At 40.2% G+C, this 20,452-nt stretch overlaps 1 protein-coding gene across 5 annotated transcripts in view; it reads right to left on the reverse strand.

Moving 5' to 3' along the window:
- LOC121632551 (serine-rich coiled-coil domain-containing protein 2-like) overlaps positions 1 to 20,452 on the reverse strand; it is a 63,167-nt gene that overhangs the window by 12,714 nt on the left and 30,001 nt on the right. For 3 of the 5 annotated variants that reach the window (XM_041974148.1, XM_041974146.1, XM_041974147.1), the window contains exons 6-12: positions 13,298 to 13,388; positions 11,280 to 11,364; positions 10,258 to 10,353; positions 9,967 to 10,081; positions 8,679 to 8,762; positions 8,518 to 8,604; positions 8,287 to 8,412 (exon numbers count right to left, since the gene is read on the reverse strand). In XM_041974148.1, the coding sequence (XP_041830082.1) occupies positions 8,287 to 8,412; positions 8,518 to 8,604; positions 8,679 to 8,762; positions 9,967 to 10,081; positions 10,258 to 10,353; positions 11,280 to 11,364; positions 13,298 to 13,388 (684 nt within the window). Of the gene's footprint in view, positions 1 to 1,483; positions 1,524 to 3,747; positions 3,854 to 7,865; positions 8,037 to 8,286; positions 8,413 to 8,517; positions 8,605 to 8,678; positions 8,763 to 9,966; positions 10,082 to 10,257; positions 10,354 to 11,279; positions 11,365 to 13,297; positions 13,389 to 20,452 lie in introns of those variants that run through there. The other 2 variants (XM_041974149.1, XM_041974150.1) reach the window with 2 other exon arrangements.

The raw sequence follows: 20,452 nt of genomic DNA on the forward strand, positions 1-20,452 counted from the left end.
GTTCATCAAGGTCACCACCTTCACCAAGGCCCAAAACTCCCACAATCCTCAGCTCTGCCAGGAAAAGGAATCTCATCACCTGTAGATGTTTGACTGCTTCAACTGACTGAACAAGCTGCGGGAAAGTGCTCCTTATCTAATGCAAAATTTAAGAGCCATTTACAAAGATAATTTTAGAGCCATGCTGGCTGCTTATGAGCCTCTGAACTCATGTCACTGTGAAGGACAAGGTGCGAGGGAGCAATGAATCATGGGTAAAACTGTCCAAACAGTCAGTGTGAAGTGGAGCGTAGTACATTTAGTAGTTACTGTTAATGCTGTTACTGTGGTGGTTTTGGGTTGTGAAAGTCAGTGAAAAGCAGTCAGAACATGGCTCATCTGTCTGCCAGTTTCCAACGGTAAGAACAATGATTCTTACAGCGACTGTAGTACCAGCAACCACCAGCAGGTGTCAGTAACAGGATATCCATTCATCTCAGCTGTTTCCAGAGAAATTAGTAAAATTACCAGATGTTGCGGTTGATCCACACATTCAACATCTGCAGAGTTGCTTTTCAACTCCTCTCTTTACAAAAAAATCTCTGTCTGGTCAACCCAGGACATTTAAATAATGCACCTGAGCTTCTGCGATCGAGTGAAGGATTAAATCCCATTTATTTTTTCTTCAAAGCAAATCTCAATTTGATTTATGCCAATCTGAAACTCTGAGTCTCTGGAAAACTCTGGTCCAGGGTGTAAAAATGACTGACATCTAGTGGTAAATATGTGCATAGCAATGACCTCACATGCCAAGCATGGTTGTGAATGTACAGTGGCTGTCTGTGGTCAAAATTCTTCCAGACATAAAGATGTTTTCATGTGTGAGTGGATCCAGTGGCCTCAGGTGAAGCGATGACTGCACTACAGGTAACGGCAGCATCAAGCTCTTTTTCTATACCCAGGATTTTAGAAAAAAAGTGGAAAAGTTGTCCCTCACCACCACACGTCCCCTGGTAGAGGGGTAGGACTTTACAGATTCCTAGAAATTCTTGAGGGGTTGGAAATTAAATTATTTCCTGGTTTAAACTGTCAAAAATATTAATATACTAACCACTTCTTTCATTTTGGATCTGCCCTACTAGTTGTTGATGATTAATCATCTCATCAAAATTGAGAATGAATAAACCTGAAACCATTTTTACCATTTTGTTGTCTGCTTTGGTCTCAGGACACGAGGATGCAGCTCATCTGACATCTTTGGTTAATTTCCCTCTGAGCTGATAAAATACAGGAGGAGGAAATAAAAGTATAAAAATGAGGCAAAGCGAGAGGAGCAGCAGCCACCTTAAGGAAGTCATTTCAGCTACAAGGTTTGACCAACATACCCGGAACAAACAAGACAACTGGGTCTTCATGATGGGATGGGTGTGACAAGGGAGGAGGAAACCAAAATATGAGGAAGAAGAGAAAGGGTGAGAGGAAGATAAGGAGGTTTCTAACATACCACGCTGTGTCACTGAAGTAAAGCACTAGATTTTCCACTCCTGGACGAAGGCGTGAAGGAGAAGAGGACAGAAGGAGGTCAGTTAGAGAAAACACAAAATTTCTCTGCTGTTTTGAGCTCAGACAGGATTTCTCAGACATGTTGAAGGTGGTGAAATCCAACAGAGGGAAGATTTAATTCAGCACAGATGGGAAAAGAAGTGAGGAAAAAGTGATCAAGAGAGATAAAAAACAAAAACGAAGATACTAATATACAGAAACAAAGATTTTAAAAATGAAAGCAACTTTAAGGTCGACTAAGGAAACTTGCTTCGTGCTTGAACTTGGCTTTTTCTCCAGATTGCTTCCACGGATGAAATAACCTCCAGAGTCGAACACAGACCTGAAATTCGCAGGTTTTTATTCAGTTCAGAGCCTTTGCTGCGTTTTATTCTGAATGCCGTCAGTTCACTGCACATTTCCACGTCTGCATTAAAACCGCCTCCTCTGACCTCATCTGTTCACTTCTGGCTGCTTCGTGTTCAGCTGGAGATTCACACTAATTCAGTATTTTATTAGTATATTTAAAAAAAGAAAAAAAATGGCAGAGAGAGCTGAAAATGTGCAAATCCTTTTAACTACCATGTAAGAACTAAGTCACGAGTGGCATGCTGAGAGTCACCTGATTTATAACAGTTATATCATAACAATGGGCAGGTTTGATGTAACTTTGGTATTCAATCACATGACTTTTTCAGGCTCACATACTTTCAGAATATGAAGTGGTGGTCAGATGAACTAAAATAACTACTCTTTCATAAGGAAGATGTGCCACATTGTGTATTTTCACCGGTTAGAAGAAAGTTCAGCCCTGGATTTCTTAAAAAAGCTCAAGCTATGTAAAGTTATAGATCCTTCTACATTAACCAGGGAAGATATAAGCTTTGAATGGGAGAAACAGCCGTCAGCTCAGCTCCTGTTATCTGGAAATGTAGACAAAGCATCGACTGCCTCAGCCAGCTGCAACGCGTCCGCCATCTTGGTCCTGGCAGAAGTTTTTTCTTTTTTTTTTTACTTTAAACTGGACTAGATATTAAACGTTTGTAAAATTTTCAGCTGACTGGATTTTAATATTTGAATTATGGTGAAAAAAAAGTTTGAAAGTATAATAATCAGTGACAGAGGATCAGTGGATTGTTTATTGGGAATAAAGTAAGTTAAATATATAATAGGTGGGTAAAATCAAAACTTCGCCCTGTGGAGTTTAGCAGCCGAGACCGGCTCTACTGCCACCTTCAGGTTTGGAAGAGAAACTGCAACATGAAGGTGTAAGCCTAGGCTCGAGTGCAAGAGCACGTCATCGGCGTCTGCTACGCTCTACCGTACGCAGACGCCGCACAAGTATAAATCCAGCTTTAACATCGCCTGCATGTAGCAGTACAGGCTAAGCTCCACTAGCTGGAAACTAATTTAAGGGGAAATACAACAGAAAGAAAACCAGAGGCCCTGGTCCATCTGCTAAAAAAGGTAAAAAAAAAAACACCTCAAATAGACATAACTGAGGAAGTTTTAACTCACTCTTCTGTTTCCATCAAAGCGGTTTCTAGTGCTCAAATGAAAAATGTTGATGGACTCAGCAGCAGATCAGAGCCCACTCTGGAAGCGGTCTCATCTCTTTCCTGTGTGGTGTCATTATACTGAGATCTGAAGAGCTCTCCAAAGCCTTACGGGAAAAAAAAGGTCGTGGATGTCTTTGAGTCTGACAGCAAATTCAGAATGATCACAAATTCTTTTTAAATAAATCATCTCCCCGTGAAGAGGAGAAAACCTGCAAATGGTGCAGACTTCAAACCGGTTTGTCGGGGACTGGCTGAAAACTCCCCCAAGATCAGAGGGCTTGATGTAAAAAGAAAGTTTCAAGTAGCTCTGAATAAATGAACCAAAGATCAAGTTGTTCAGCCAGTGTAGCAGATATTTAGTCAGGAGATTATTACATCTGTTAATATGTTGGTTCAATAAATAATATTGAGGTTTCTCGGGTAGTCAGTCGGTTTCCAGAGGATCTAATGTTTGCATGTCAAAAAGGAAACGGTGTTAATGGAAAGTTTTTGGAAAGTTATTGATTGGTGCATTTTTTCTACGTTCCACTCAATCTTCCTCAGAAAAAAAATCTGAAACACTTTAAAGAAGGAAGAATCTGTGATTCAGAGGAAAAGAGGAAGAGATGAAGAAGTCAGTGATGAAGGAGGTGGGTGAAGGAGTGGAGGGGGAGGTTATGTGACTCACTTTTTCTAGCGAGGTGGGAGGGGATGCTGGGCTTCGGTCTCGCCCTGAAAGGCCTGGAGCGCTGATACTGCCAGGGTGGAGAGAGGAAAGGAACAGGAAGGAAAGCCTGAGAGACGGAGAGGGAAGAATAAAGAAGGAAAACATACTGACTCTCAACATCGAGAAAAGATGACAGGACAGACGGGGGGAAAAGATGACTGGAAAGTACAAACATTCAATTTCTGAACTACAAAGTGGAAACACAAAGTAAAACGTTATAAATAAATAAAGTCACAGGTGGTGGCAGCAGACGTTATTTACTTTTTTTGGTTCACTCATTTGGTTTTTAATATATATATATATATATATATATATATATATATATATATATATATAAAGATGCAAATAATGTATGAATAGATACAGCAGCATAAAGGCTGACCAGAAGAAAAAAGAAGAATTTATTATTCTATTCTATTCTACAGTCATTTAGCAGACACTTTTATCCAAAGCGACTTACACCTGAAAGTAAGAACAACACAAGCAAGAATTCAAACAAGATGGACGTCATCATTAAGTGGTGGTCAGACTGCTGGAAGTCCAGTTGGACCAGGTGCTGTCATGTAGTGCTGGAGGCAGAGCATTTTTTTTGTGTGTGTGTTGTTTTTTTGTAGGTCCTGTTTAATTACAAGATCACGATTTAATCAAACAATATCATCTTGGACATAAGTGCAGCAGCTTCTTCAGTACATGGTTGAGCCAAAGAGATGGACAAATCTTTCTAACTCATTCTGAGTAGAAGAGTTAAGCTAAGTGTGGAAATGCTTCTTAAACAACTGAGTTTTTAGCTTGCTTTTAAAAGTGGATAAGGACTCTGCAGATCGGACGGAGTTTGGTAGATCGTTCCACCACAGAGGAGAAGAGTCTAGCTACTGATGTGGTGCCACCTTGTGATGGGAGCACTAGGCGTTTTTTGCAGGCAGAGCGTAACTCTGGAGAAGGAGCGTAGCTCTGGAATAAGGAGTGAAGGTAGACCGAACCCGTTTGGGTTATTGTTTTGTAAGCCAGAAGCAGAGCTTTGAATTTGATGCTCTGCAACTGGAAACTAGTGGAGAGCGATTAGCAGCGTAGTGATATGAGCTCTTTTGGGCTGGTTGAAGACCAGATGTGCTGCTGCGTTCTGGATCATCTGCAGAGGTTTAACTGAGCATGCAGGCAGGCCAGCCAGTAAGGAGTTGCAGTAGTCCAGTGTTTCCCAATCTAGGTCCTCGGGACCACATGCCCTGCATGTCTTAGACGTTTTCCTACTCCAACGCACCTGATTCAAATTAATGAACCTTCTCATCCAGTTCTTTGCAGCCTGTTAACAAGCCATTTATTTAATTCAGGTGGTAAAGTAGGGTTACATCTAAAACATGCAGAGCGGGGGGGGGGGGGGGGGGGGGGGTGACATTTGAAGTGTTTAGTTTACTGTGGTAATGCCGCCTAGTTTCTTTCCACCAGGTCCCCATAGCTTTTGTTTGTCTCAGACCAGCAGCTATGTTCCGTCTGGTGTGATCTGGAAAAAATAGTCTGGAGAAATTTCGTTTTCACGTTGAAATCCGCGTCAATAAAATGTAGCGCGACATTTCTATACGGCTCTGGTGCGGCTTTACCACAGGTCCGTAGCGGTGGCGAAACATCGGACTGTCACCACGTCTTTCACACACCCTCACTACACTCATCATACAGGGAAGAAAGAGACAGTCCACTAAAATGGTGTTGAGATGGCAGTGATGCCGGTTGTCCAAAGTGTTGTTGAGTTTCTTAAATCCCGGATTGTTCACTGTGTTAATTGAGAAAAAAAGTTCTGTTTATAACGTTTGTCTCTCTGTGACTCTGGGAGCTGGTGGATTATTTAGTTGCGACTCACAAAAATTGAATATTTTTCTATTTTTTTGTGTTGCGTCCCAAGCCCCCGTGTGCACGTCTGTGTGCACGAACGCAACATTTTACATGCACGACTGTCGCCTGTCGCTTGGCTGGAGGAGGGCAGCGATTTTCGCTTCCTCGCGCAAGTTTACATAGAAAATGATGGAGAAGGAGCGACGCCGCCTCCCGTGTGTCCAGGTGTCTGCAACTCGTTCTGAATAAAACTAAAGCGGTCGGGCAGTGGGAGGAGTCTGCAGCAGTGGGAGGAGTCTGCAGCAGTGGGAGGAGTCTGCGGCAAAGCGCTGCAATGACAGCTGCGCTCGATTTGAAAACAGCATAAATTGAAGGACAAAAAATAATCGGACCATTTCATTTTTATGATCGTTCAAAACCCAGATTGTAATTGCGATTAAAATTCGATTAATTGCCCAGCCCTATTCCTACCCTCACCTATGGTCATGAGCTGTGGGTAATGACCGAAAGAACGAGATCTTGAATACAAGCGGCCGAAATGAGTTTCCTCCGCAGGGTGGTCGGGCTCTCCGTTAGAGATGAGGGTGAGAAGCTCGGTGATCCGGGAGGGGCTCAGAGTAGAGCCGCTTCTTCTCCACATCGAGAGGAGTCAGATGAGGTGGCTCGGGCATCTGGTTAGGATGCGTCCTGGACGCCTCCCTGGTGAGGTGTTCCGGGCACGTCCCACCGGAAAGAGGCCCCGGGGCAGACCCAGGACACGCTGGACGGCCTACATCTCTCGGCTGGCCTGGGAACACCTCGGGATCCCTTCGGATGAGCTGGTGAATGTGGCCGGGGAGAGGGAAGTCTGGGTTTCCCTGCTTAGGAAGCTGCCCCCGCGACCCGACTCCGGATAAGCGGAAGAAAATGGATGGATGGACAGTTATTCCTGCTACTATTTACCTGCTATCCTCACTAAACCAACTCCAGCTCAGCTGCTTTGTGGCGCCACCGTGCATCAGAAACGTCTTCTTGGCTTTATTCCAGCCATAGAGGAGCATTATTTTTCTTCTTTTCACACACACATAGAACTTTCTGCTCACTGGTTGATCTTTGGCTGCTCCTGATTGGACATTACCGTCAATCTAAGCTCTCTGATTGGTGGAAAGTCTGACAGGAAGTAGCTTCATCATCATGTCGAGGTCTAAATAGAGGTCTCTTAGCAACATAGTAGTGAGAGTGATGAAATGTGATAAATAATGGAGTTATCATGGATCAATGTGGATTTACCAGATAGAGTCTTTGAATAAAACGACATTTAGTGGCTGATTATTAAACTGCCTGGATAGAATAGAAATGCCTGGAAAACTTCCATAGATCACCTAAAGGGTAACTATCAATCACAGTTTACCCCACAGAGCTACACACTACCACTCCTGAGACACTGGTGATGATATAAACGATAGCAAACGATGCTGCTGCAGATCTGGTGGAGTTTTATGGGGTAAAACACAAAAACAGTTTTCAGGGAAAAAATATTTTGCTTGTAAAGACAAAATAAAAAATCACAATAGCTTCTGGAAACTTCGGCCTTTTAACTGCTAATGAAGAGGAGGAGCTCTTCATCACTCAAATCATATCACAGCAGAACCACAGCAGAAATAAAATGGCAGCCATTCAGATGAGACAAATGGATTCTATGAATATGTGTGTTTTCTGGTGCAGGAGTACCACAAGGCTCCGTATGAAGACGTCTGTTATTTTACGTTGTACATTCATCTACTGGGGCCAAATCCAGCATGAATGAACATAAATGACAAATTACAGGGATATAGATTACTAGTTTGATCCCAATATTATCAAACTCTTTCCTCCAAGGTGACAACACTCACCCCAACAGAGCAGGGTTCATCCGAGACTACCGACAGATTCTGGGAATGGAGAGGATGGATTAGCCTTCCCACTGAGGGTCTGAGGTCTACTGAGGTCCCCGTTTGCTGAATGAAGAAATTGTTTTTTTTCCCAATATGTCTCATTTCTTCAGACTTCAGTCGTCCGATCCAATGAACGACACCAAACAAGAGTCAACAGCTGAATCAGCTGCTTGGTGTTAAAAGAGAAGATTTCAACCCACACATTCAACCCTACGACATCCCACAAATTAACTTTTCTTACAAATGTGGCTCCATTTAAAAGGGAAATAAACAGTTTCCAAGGTTAGAAGTTTTATTGCCAAGAAGCACAAAGAAAGAATACACCAAGTACTCATTTACTAACTTTTTATGCCAAGTTTATTATCTGGCAGTGGAAAAAATGTTCAGAAATTGGCCTAATATTTCAGAAAAGTCCAACACACAACTGTGTTTTAGAACTGTGCTCTAAAAATCCTTTCAGGCAACAGTAGAGAGTCAATCTGGTGGCAAACAAAGTTAACTGAAAACAAGTTGCTTCAAAGGAAGGAAGACAAAAGGAAGGAGGGCAGGTTAGAGAAAAGAAAGCACAGATGAAGAAGTTTAAAAGCTGATCAGAGTTCAGAAGCTGTTTCTAAAGTTTCTATCCATTATTTAATAATCTCAATCTATTGAATGGTTCAGGTTCATTTGTAGATTTTTGTTTTGTGATGAGTTCATCACAATGATCAGTATTTTGATCAGTATTTAATGAAGCAGTCTGGTTTAGAAATGTGTGTTTTCTTACAGTGTGTTCTCTCCACGGTGTCTGCAACGCCACGCTCTCACTCTCCCGGACGCTCGTCTGAGTGTGCTGGTTTGTCCTCTCTGCCGTCTCCTGGCAACAACACCTGTTGGTCACTGTGGGAACAGTCTGTGAAAGCACAAACAAACTTGTTATTGTGATGATGATGGCGGAGACAATCAGCAGGAAGGTGAGGAATAAGGATGCTGGTAGCAGATCTGAAGGTGGACACACCAGCTGGAGGGTGAGCTGTGCAATGGTGCGATCTCGGCTTCGTAGTTCCTCTCTGAGCTGCTGGACCTCCTGCAGGAGAACCTGCACCTGCGCACACACAAATACATGCTTGAAGAGAGGAATTCTGGGAAACGTAGGATAACAAACACTGCAACGCTGACCTGTGAGTCGGAGCTGTGAGACGAGCTGTCGGTCTCCGGACTCAGAGTGTCTGTGGTCAGAGTGTCGTCATCCACATCCTCCTCCTGAACATCACATGATGAAAACACTTTTAACAGAAACAAATCTGTCATCTTATTGAAGTTATTTACATTTTTGTATTTCTGCTTTCAGCTAAAACTGAGATCTCTGTTTGGAGCCTGGCCCTGAATTTATCTCGGTCATGCTGTGATTTTCCTGCCCGTGTGATGAATCTCACAGGAACCCTGTTAGATTGTGATGGCGTCCATGTTAAGGCTAACTATGTAGCTACCTGAAAAGCTTTAAGTTTTTTGTTGTTTTTTAAACTGACAAAAACATGCAAGTTCTTCTTCTTCTGCGTACCAGATTCTTCTGTTACTTCCAGGTCAAAGCCCAGGCGTAACTGTGGGGCATGTGAGCAGCAAGTGGAAAGATTAATAAGCAGCATAAGAATCAGTCAGAAAATTTACTTTAATCAGCTCCAGAAGCTTCACAGCATCTAGTTTAGTATTAAACTAAACCTTTCAGCATTGTGCCCATTTTTTAGGCCTCTGCTCACTTATAATGACATGAGTGTTTCTCTGCAACCACAAGCTTTATGTGAAAACTTTTGGAATCTCTTTGGAATAATTCAGCTGTAGCTCTGAACCTATCAGATGATAGAACAATATGCAAACATTATCTCTGCACAAGTCAACTCTGATAAAGTGAATCAGAACTAAATGAGACGTTTTAGTGCAGACAGTTGAGGGAAAGTCTCCAAGACGGCCATTTTGACACCATCTGTTCTCAGGCTGGAGGACTGAAGGGTTTATCAGGTCAGGTAAGAAAAAAAATTTTTTAATTAACCTGTATTCTTCTATTACACCTTATTTCTATTTGTATTTTTATTCAAGTAATTTGGTCTACTCGTCAAATTAATGTACTTATGTATCATAATAATATATTATGCTGCATTAACAACAAAATTAATTAAAAATAGATTAGATTTCTTTGACACTTTCAAAGCACCCAAATATGCTTTACCTTGAATCTATACTTCATTCACATACTGTGGTGGTAAAAGCTGCTCCAAGGCAGACTGATAATGGCAGTTAACTTATTATTCTGATGGCCATGAAAAGTAAAAACTCTGCTAGAATTTATCTTTTCAACTGTAGTGAAAAATTAAATAAAGATTTCATTTCTGAAGCTCACTCCCACATCTTCCACATTGCTGTGCATGAAGCATCTGAACTGTGATGCTTCATGTGGAGTAAGCCGTTTTACCTGCAGCAGTAACCTCTGCAGGAACTCCAGCTGGGACCTGACAGCACAACAGTCTTCAGCCAGTTCTTCCACATCCAGGCCCAAACTCGGAGTCCCAGGAGACAGACAGGTAGACCTGCAGGAAGGAGGGAGGTCAGTTTCTGCTACAGATCAACACTTCACCGTGTTTACAGCTACAAAACCACCAAACATAACACACTGAATAGTTTGAATGCAACTTAAAAATGTGTTTTAATTCAACAAATTGTGAGCTTTGATCTTTCCAGGGGTACTGGAGAAGAGCTTGGTCACCTGGCAGGACATAGATCCAGAATGAGGTCACCATCTTTGACCATGTCCGTCTTCTTATTTCCCGGATCCTCTGCGAGCTTGTAGCACTGGATATCACTGGGGAAAAACCAGAGAAGCCTCACTGCATTTGAATTAAGATGATTTTGGTAGGCATCCAGATCCAAAACAAAACACACACACACACACAAAAAGATGATACACAACATGAGCGCAGCTTCAGAGTTTGATCTGGATGAAGCGTCAGTTGTCAACAAGCCTCAGGCTCTTGTTTTCAGTGCAAAGCATGCCAATAACAACTTCTTCACTCAATTCAAGGTTTCAGTAGCTCTTACATATTTCATGTGTTTTTATTTTTGTGACGGTTCTGATGCAGCATTTCAGCCTTGAAACAAACAAATGAAGATCAGTGTTCTTGAGGTTATGAATAGTAATAGTTTATCTCATATTTTATTTATATGTGTAAGGTTTTTCCTAAGAAACAGAAAATAAATGTTATTTGCACCTGATCGGTTTCTTATTCTTCTGTCTCGAAGAAAATAAAATATCTAATATTATCCCAGGAGATTGATTTTGCTGACCTTGTGTCCATCCTGACAACCCTTCAGTTTGCTAATAAACCAGCTCATTCGGCACAAATATTACTGAAGTCATGACCTTGCCAATAAAGTCAACATTGATCTCAACTTTTGAATGACCCGTTCTCACCTTTAGCCCTCAGTAAAGTCAATACTCATTCATGACATTGATTTTCCTCAACCCAGTCACTTTCCATGGCCACATAAATCTTTGCTTGGATTATGTAAAGCACATTTTTACCAAATATCTTCAAGTTTTACGAGAATTTTGCATTATTTTCTTTTTTTTTTTACTTTCTGGATTTTAATTTTTCTTTGTTTTTATAACATCGACTCTCCATTGAATTCCACATAAAACTAAAGATGGATCACTCCAATCCAGACCCTGCAGACTCAGTTCTGCTGGTTCACTCAGGACCTGCACACAGAAAACCACCGACACCTTACCTTTCATTGTCATTGTGGACATCCTGTGTTCCCCAGCAGAGCTGTCTCCTCCTCCACTGAGCCATGAGGGGAAGTCCATCCGAGTCTGCAACATGATAACAATAACAATAACAACAACAACAATAATAATAATAATAATAATACTAATAATAATCTTATATAAAAATGAAAACTTATTTCTGTGCAGGACATGTTTGGATACTTGTGGCTATCTTACTGACCTTCACTTTGCTGCTAAACAGAAGACAGAACTTTAGATAGAAAAGTTTATTCTATTTCACAAAATGCACCACCTGTAATGCTTTTAATCTTTTATGTAAAGTACTTACATATCGCTGCTGTCGCGCCAAAACCTCCTATGTCCAAAATTCGTGATTTTTGTTTTCCTAAATCAGTACTATTGGTCACCCTCTATGTCTGTCTGTTGTTTTACAAATATTTAACCAAAGATATATGATTAAAACATAATACAAAGTTTGATGACATTATGTCCAGTTATTACAAAACCATTCCGTTTTTTTCATTTTTTGAAAAATGACAGTTTTGAAGATAGGAGGTTTTTGCCCGACAGCAGCAATATGAAATTTGCTATACAAATAAACTTGCCTTGCTTATTTTATTGACGTTTTTTACTTCTTACTGATAAAAAGATCTCTGCTATCAGAAATTCCAGATATCTGAATTCACTTAATTGTGCTTTATTTGATCTGACATCTCCATTTTAACTGAATTTAATAGTTATGTTAAGGAAAAAAGAGACATAAAATAAATACCACGTGTTTAGCTCCTAAAAGCCTTGTTAATTAAAATAAAGGCAACTTTTCTTCTTGACTGCTAGCTAAATTGAAGTCTGTTTAGTTAGCTAACTGTTTTAGCTGCTAACATTAACTGGCAGCTGTTAGCTCAATCCAATTGCTTCCTAAACTTAACTTTTAACATAAAATTAGAAAACTTTGTGAGCAGCTAAGCTTAACTGTAACTAGCCCGTTAGCTTTATAAAGCTAACATGAATGTAGTAGCTAATGCCACTACCATCAGAAAAAAAACAACCGTGACTAATAACAGAATCATTTAGGGACTTGATGTTTAATAAGGTTAAGGGAGAAAAACAAAACATAAATTGAACTGTTAGCTTACTAAACCTCTACGCTAACAGGAATGGTTACATTACATTAGCTAATCCCCTGTCATAAAAGGATCATGACTACTAATACAGGGGTTTTTATTTTATTTTTAAAAATCTGTTTTTATTTTGTTTATTTAAGTTTATGGAAAGACAAAAACAACCTGATGTAGGTACTAAGACAACTTTATATCGTTTAGAAAAAAATGGCACTGAGGGCTAACCTTTACCAGAAAAACAACAATTTTGCTCAGTTTTTGTGACCTAACATGGAGCAGGACTTATCACTTTGCTAATAGAGGAACAGAATGGTCCTTTTAGTGATGTCTACATCACAAAGGGCTGTAGTAATCTTATATTTTCCTATAAGATTACACTACAATCTGCAGTGGAAGTGATTTGATAGGAATAGCTGAATATTTGGGCATCCAACTTAAACAGTGTGGTGTTTTCAGGGCTTGTGCAGCAGTAGAGTAAATGGATGGAGAGGAGCCTCCTTATCTCCAGCTGCTCCTACAGTCAAGCCCAGGCTTGCTGGATGGCATATCTGTTAAATCTGTTAAATCATAAGAGCTGTGAAGAGGGAGCTTTATTCCACAGTGGCCCCAACAACCTGGAGATGTCTGTGATTGCAGCTATAAACCCAGTTTCTTTTTCTGGTAGCTACCAAGGAAGAGCAAAAGTCCTTATTTAGATTATATCACATTAAAGAGTAGTTTACATTTTCATGTTATGCAGCTAATTTAATCAGAAAAGACTCCTTGTTGAACTGTTGTGTTTTTGTGACATATTTAATGCAGTATTAGGTAACAATACATTTCATCGCTCCTTAATAACTGGTGTGTGATTTGTATATTATTCCAGCTTTTTGTGATGTTGAAACTTGTTAACATACCACTGTGCAAAGAGGCATCTTCTGGGAAGTCTGCATCCAGCATGAGGTCATCATCAGCCAAATCACAGGAGTCCAGATTGTTCAAGAGATCCTAAAAAAAAAAAAGGTTTGAGGGATCTAAAACATGAAACGGTGCAAATATGATTTCCCTTAGTCCCCAGAATTAGAAACAAGCCTTTAGAGTCAGCACATTGTTAATTTAAAGAGGTATAAATGAGCAGTTAAAGCGCAGTGCTCAGCAGTAGCTTGCCAACATCCAGAACACCAACTTCAAACCACAATACTCCAAACTTAAACCCAGTGAGTCTAACAGACACCCAGATGTGGAATGAAGCTTCAAACTAAATAATTTTTTAATTAAAAATCACCTTTGATTAGGAACTTAAAGTTTATCCAAACTTTAAAATGGTCTGTATTTCATCCAGCAGGACATTTAAATAAGTTCTTCACTGAAAAACGTGAAAACTTTAAAATGAGACAAATTATTCAAACTAATCTAATAAGCTAATAAATTCAGCCCAGTTGGAACAGTCCAATAACTGGTGTTTCACAAGATTATTTATTTTTGAGGAGAAAATAATTCAGGTTCAGTCCTGCTGTAAAGAATTTTGAACAGGTTTTTTTTTCTATTTTGTGAAAATGGCTGGAAAAATAAAAAATCTAGGATCTGATCAGAATGTTTGGTGTTTAATTTGTTAGTTGACTTAAAAAGCTTGTTTGTTTCTGACGTGTAAAAACACAGAACGTAGCTAAAGGCCCAATGTGGTGAGATTTCATTCAACTGGGTGTTCAATAAAACAATTCTATATATAATAATTTTAATTGCATGAAGGCTCATTTATGCCATACGAACAGAGCCTTCTGAACAGCCTTTTTGTGCTTCGGTTTGTTTTCAGACTGCTGGTGGATTTGTACCCAAACACAGCATTTCTCCCACTCTTCATTTACAGTGTCTTCTAGCTTGTAATCATTTGCAGGATTCCTTTCCCAAATGGGAGATTTAATCTCACACCATAGATTTTCGATCCGATTGAGATCATGGTTCATTGCTGGCCATTTTAAAACAGTATTGTTTTCCCTTTTTAACATTCCTGAGTCCTTTTGGATGTGTACTTTGGGTCTTTACCTTGATGGAGAACCCATTATCTTTGACTCAAACCTAGTTCTTTACAATAAGTAACACATCACATCCTACAATCTCCCCCATGCTTTTCTGATTTAGTCGCTCCTGTGATACAGTCAAAGGCAGTGCCAGACTTAGCAAAGCGGCCCCAAAACATCATGGATCCTCCATCGTGATTATGGGAGGATGTTCTTTCCCCTATGAGCTTCATTTGGCCTTCTGTGAACAAATTCTTGGTGTGCATTTATTTTTTGTTTAGACTGTCCACAAAAAAAAAATTCCCAGAAGGCTTGTGGTTTGTCCAGGCACTCTTTGGCACAGATCAGTTCTTCAGTTTTATGTCAACAGGGTCTTCCTCAGCCAGTAAAGCCCAACTCGGTTTAGTGTGCTGTGTATCATACAGTAAGTAGAGAAACCACTATCCCAGATTGTTTCAGAGAAGGTGGGTTCTTGTTAGTGCCATGCTTTGCAAACCTCTTAAAAACATTGCTCACTGCTAAAAGAGGGAAACAAAAGTCCTTGAAGATGACTTTAAACCCTTTAGAAGTCTTGTGTTTGCTAATATGTCCTCAGACAGCTCTGTTGTCCTTACCATTGTGATAAAGAAACAGGAAATAACAGGTGGCTTTTTAAAATGTTGAAGTCATCATTCATTGGCTAATTGACGTCATGTGGGTACTGACAATTTGAAACAGGTGATTCTAATTTCTGATTTGTCACAGTTGAGTCAAAATTGTTTTTTTTCCACCACACTTGTTGAATGGCAGATTTGCTGTTCTTTATCAAACATGACTTCTGCAGATAAAAGCAGTTTCACTAGATTGACTTTTTTCAGGAGAAATCTAAAAATGTAATGTACCTTAATGTCATGGGTGCTAATGGTGACCAAGATGGTATGTCACTGTTTAATGGAGAAAAATTTACAGCAACGTCTTGTTGCCATGGTAATAATAATAATAATAGGAATTACTATCAGCAGACTATCAAGCAGACTACTCAGTACATAATTTAAATTTGCCAAATGAATTTCGTTCTGTGTGCAGCAGCTCCTACTTGCCTTCCTTCTAGCCATCCTGCAGGTCTTTTGAAAACAGACAAATCAGGAGAGACTTCTAAGATGAGTGGGAGGGTACAGAAGATAAGATGAACTACGTCTCCTCTTCCCAAAGGTTGGCCCTTGTTAAAACTCATCACAAACGCTGTTGTTATTCTAATGTTTAATAATAATATATCTCATGTTCAGCAATCATCGTCCAAACCAGGGGTAGACCTGCAGGTTTTTCAGGTTTCCCTGCTCCAACACACCTGCTTAAAATTAAACAGAACCAAAAGATTATTAAGTTTTGCTCAGTGACTCAATCCTTTGAATCAGGTGTCGCCTTCGGCCCTCTAGGACCAAACCCGCCTACCCCAGTTCAAACCAACCTCAGAAATCAATAAACATTTTCACCCCCTATGAGATGTGAGGTGCTGCTACGACTGACCATTCTCCATCCGTATCTGGTTAGAAGCTGCTGAATCATGATCATGATCCTTTGTCTAGAAATGAAGATTAGTTTTGGAACTGAGCAGCCAACAGCCCTTCAACTTTAGTGAGCAACTGTCAAATGTGCAATTAAGGAGGAGGAAATGACACTTTCAGGACATCTAAAATCTTAATGGAGGACTCACATTCCCCTCACTGTGAAGGCTGCCCCGGCCTTCATAAACCCCAATTAAAAAACTCGTATTTGGCTCATTTAAAAACATTTCTGGAGTTCCTCCCTCGCTGATGCATTAAAACATTTTGACTGGAAGCAGAAAGAAAATTCTGAGTGAAGGAAGAGTCTGACTTCACATTTGTTGTTTTCTGCCTGGAGAAGATTAGTCACAGCACAGTGACCCATGGAGAGGAAACCAAACACTCTCGCTGAGTAATTGCTGCATTTAATCACACATGTGTGCTGCTATCTCTGAGAGGACACTTGGTATAATAACAAACTCCGAGAACAGAAAAGCTAAAACTGAATCCAAACAGTTCTGTGAAGGCCTGAGTCGAAGCAAAGACCTGAAACAGGTCCTCTCAAATATGGAATAAAAACAGAGAAGTGCAGAAACAAACCTCGTCCCCGTCATCCACATCACCTCCAAATCTGCTCTTACCTCACTCTTCTCCTTTCCCCCTCATGTTGCTTCACAGTGGAAACAAACTTCTTAATCTATGCAAGTTATGTTTTGCTTTCAGTGAATCTTGCGTGTAAATTTACATACATTTGAGTTCTAATCTCTAATCCCTGTAGATTAGTTTTGCACCATCATAACTAAAAAATAGGTTGTAATTGTATCAGAAGGAGGGAGAGCTTCCTCCTGGGGAAAACGTCACCCAAACAGAAGGATTTGGGCTGTGTTCCTGGAAGCTTGCTGAGGAGGCAGAGGAGAGGATGACGGGGAACTCGTGGATGCAAATAAATTCCCTGATGGTCAAACAAACATCCCATGTTTTCAAGCAGGATGTCACCTCAGATCTAGCATGTTTATACCTGAATTGGATCCAGATTATGAAGGTGAAAATCATCACAAAGTGCCTCTAGAAAGATCACACCAGGGCATCTGTTCTTACCTGCAGCCGCGCAACAGATCACATAATCTCTCAGTTCCTCACCATTTGTATATTTTTCTGTATACTCTCATATTTAAAAGGTACAGATGTGGTAAAATACCAGCTGAGGCAGGAAACATCCACAGCAAACACCTAGAAAGGTAACAATGCTAACACACTCCCCCACTGTTACCCAAGGTTAAGACTTTGTACACAGCGTGTGAAACATATGTGTGTGTGGAGGGGGATGTAAATGCAAACTACTGTTGCTTATGTGAGTAATTCTGTGTTTTGAGGCAGTTATAAAAGCAAGAAATTGAGATTTTAGGTTGTAAAGTGAATAAATGCATTACCAAAGCTTGTAGCCAAAGGGTTGCTGGTTCAATCCCTGGCCTGTCAAGCTCATGTTGAGGGGTCCCTGATCAAGACAACAAACCCCAAATTGCTCTTGATGGGTCGTGTTTAGCGCCTTGCATGGCAGCTTCCGCCATCGGTGTGTGAATGGGTGAACGTGTGTGTGAATGAGTGAACGTGTGTGTGAATGGGTGAACGTGTGTGTGAATGAGTGAACGTGTGTGTGAATGGGTGAATGTTAATGTATAATGTAAAGCGCTTTGGGTAAAAGCACTATATAAATACAGACCATTTCCATTATTTGTTAAATCACTCCCTTGTTCACTTACTGATTTTTGAACATTTAAATTGGCAAATTTATTAAGATTTAAGAATCACATTAAGGAAGTTGTCATCAGTTTTAACCTGTGAAGGTTACTGATACTGATACTGAGACTGTTAAATGTAGAACTTAAAAAGCTGATAAAATGCTGATAAAACAAACTCTTGTAAAATCTCCCCTCTTCTCGTCTCTCACTTCTTTGCTTCCGTCCCTGACCTGAACGATGTCTCACATTAGAGCTGCACACAAACACCTTCTACTTTCAGACACCACCAGGTTTATGTTTGTGGCTTTGAACCCGCAATCACTTCTCCTCCCCTCAGAGCAACACTGACCCCTGCTGGGTAGAACTAATACTACAAATGACATTTTTATTTTGCACTTTTATCAACAAGTTACAAAAGCAGTCAAGTATAAATGAAAAAAAAGGGAAAGACTTCAAATATCAGTCCAGACCTTGTTAATGTCTTCAGATCATTAAGGCTCTCAGCTCATTTGGATCAATCACTCTGAGACCCACAGCTCATTAACACAGAGGGCACTTTGAGACGGGAAGCTCATTAACGGCCTCTCGGCATTACTCAGGAGGGATATTAACTGTACGGAAGAGGAGGTCTGAGCCTGGACTTGAACCTGGTTATCCTCCACCTGTCCACTAACATTTTATCAGAGTCCTTTTTGATGTTTTAATAGAGATCATCTCTTAACCTCTAGCTTTTGCAAATGCAATTCAGATATTTATATTTGATCTGTGAGAGCTAAAAAAATAAACCACCATTACTCCTAAGAGCTTGACTAAAAGGTAACTGAACCTCTTAAAAATGTTTTTTCTCTCATCCAAAAGGCTCTTCACTTCTAAACTGACTGTTAAAACACACACACACACACACACACATTAGTGTTGTTGACCCCTCCAACCATCCTGTGGGTTCTTAGTGCAGTTGCCACCTCAGGAAGGAGAGTCAAGGCTGCACTGCAGGTGTTGGACAGATGAAAAATACAAGTGAATCCTGGTGCGATTCGCTTGCAGTGTGAAAGCAAACGGACCATCCAGTGAACCAAAGTGACGTAGAACACGTTGCCGTCTCTCCTGCTGCTCATACTGGACAGATTCTGGTGAAAACAAGGTTTGAACACCAAACTAAAAACAGAAACCCCAAGACTGCAGATATCTATGGTTACTCCATTGTTTCTATAGGTGTGTTTCCATCACCCCTAGAATTGCACAAAAGCTAAATATTGCTATAAAAAACGGTAATGGAAACACCTACATTTCGAAAAAACTCAAATATCTCTAAAAAGTTTTTACACTCTCATGAAGTGGTTTTTCAGACGTGTCGATGCAGAAGTATATCACAAAAGTGTACTGGAAACACTTTTCTCGCGTGACGTAGCGGGTCACGCAACCAGTTCATTTCAAATAGAGACGGCGCAGTCTGAGTAGACGCAGAAGGACACGGAAATCTTTTTACAAATAATTAAAGCAAAAAAATATAATCATCATCCTTGATAGCAAAGAACAGCGAAATGCAAGAGTTTTACAAAGATTTAGAAATCTCTATCCTCCTCAAAGTGGAGTCTCGCAGGACGAGATTTTACGAGAATAAAGTCTAATTTTCTAAACACCATTCAATGGAAAGACCTGCCAATCGCAATTGCACTTCATCAAAATGTTAGAAATATCGCTTTTATTTTGCGAAATACTGTAATGGAAACGCAGCTACTGACATGAACAAGTCGCTTTCGGTCCAAGCCAATCAATGAGCCGGATTTTCTTGGTCAGTGGTCATTTTGGGAAATATCACCCCTGTTAAGGGGTTATTGTAACTGCGGGAGGTTTTATCCGCTTTGGTAAGGTGCAGCGTAAAAACAAACCAAAGGAAGGTGAAAAATTGATCAGAATTTCTTGCCCGATTAAACCGAGTCCACGAAACTATCCTGGTGATTATTTTTCATAATAATTAAACGACAACCTGCAAATTGTGGCAGGAACATAAAAGTCACACATGCTGCCTGGACATATTAAGGTGGACGGACTGGTCCGTCCCCCTAAAGTCTCCGGGTGGAAAACAGTAAACAACAGAGATGCCAAGAAGGATGCAGCTAGCCTTTCAGCCACTGTTACAGAGCGTTGAATTTACTCATCGCGTCTGGAAACATTTTGGTTTTTATGGGCATGAGAACGGACAAGACTTAGACAAGATTTAGTCCATAAGTAAGATGTTTAAAGCCAAAATAAAATGCAATAGTAATACTACAAACATGTGGCAGCACTTCATGTGTTCCCAGCCCAGGTTGAAGCAGGAGGCGGCACCAGTGTTGACGGTTAGACATACATTGTTAGGATAATAGCATACCATAGCCTTGTCAGCTGGTTTAGACTACTTTATGAAGATAGGGTAGATAGGCTGCAGTGATATTTATTCTTTAATTTGGCAATAGTTTTTCAAAGTTAACCATTACACGTTCAATTTCACGCAGTTTGGGAGATAAATGCTAATAAGTCGATGCTACAATACCTGTTTGAATAACATTACAACTTCACTTGCAAAAAGATTAACAGAAAAACTCTATTAGTAAAGTTTCATAAACTTCAAGTTTTGTTATGCAAGAGAGGCACTTGAGCAAAGTGCAATTAGTATGCAATTTTATACACTAAACTAACTTGTGGCGTCACAGTCGACAGAATTTATGGTTTGACATAAATTAAAAGAAGTTGAGATCATTTTGTTTGGTTACTTGAGTTAATCGATACGGAATGGATTTAAATGTACGAAG

The sequence above is a fragment of the Melanotaenia boesemani genome, chromosome 21 (assembly GCF_017639745.1).
Source record: "Melanotaenia boesemani isolate fMelBoe1 chromosome 21, fMelBoe1.pri, whole genome shotgun sequence".
Lineage (NCBI taxonomy): Eukaryota > Metazoa > Chordata > Actinopteri > Atheriniformes > Melanotaeniidae > Melanotaenia > Melanotaenia boesemani.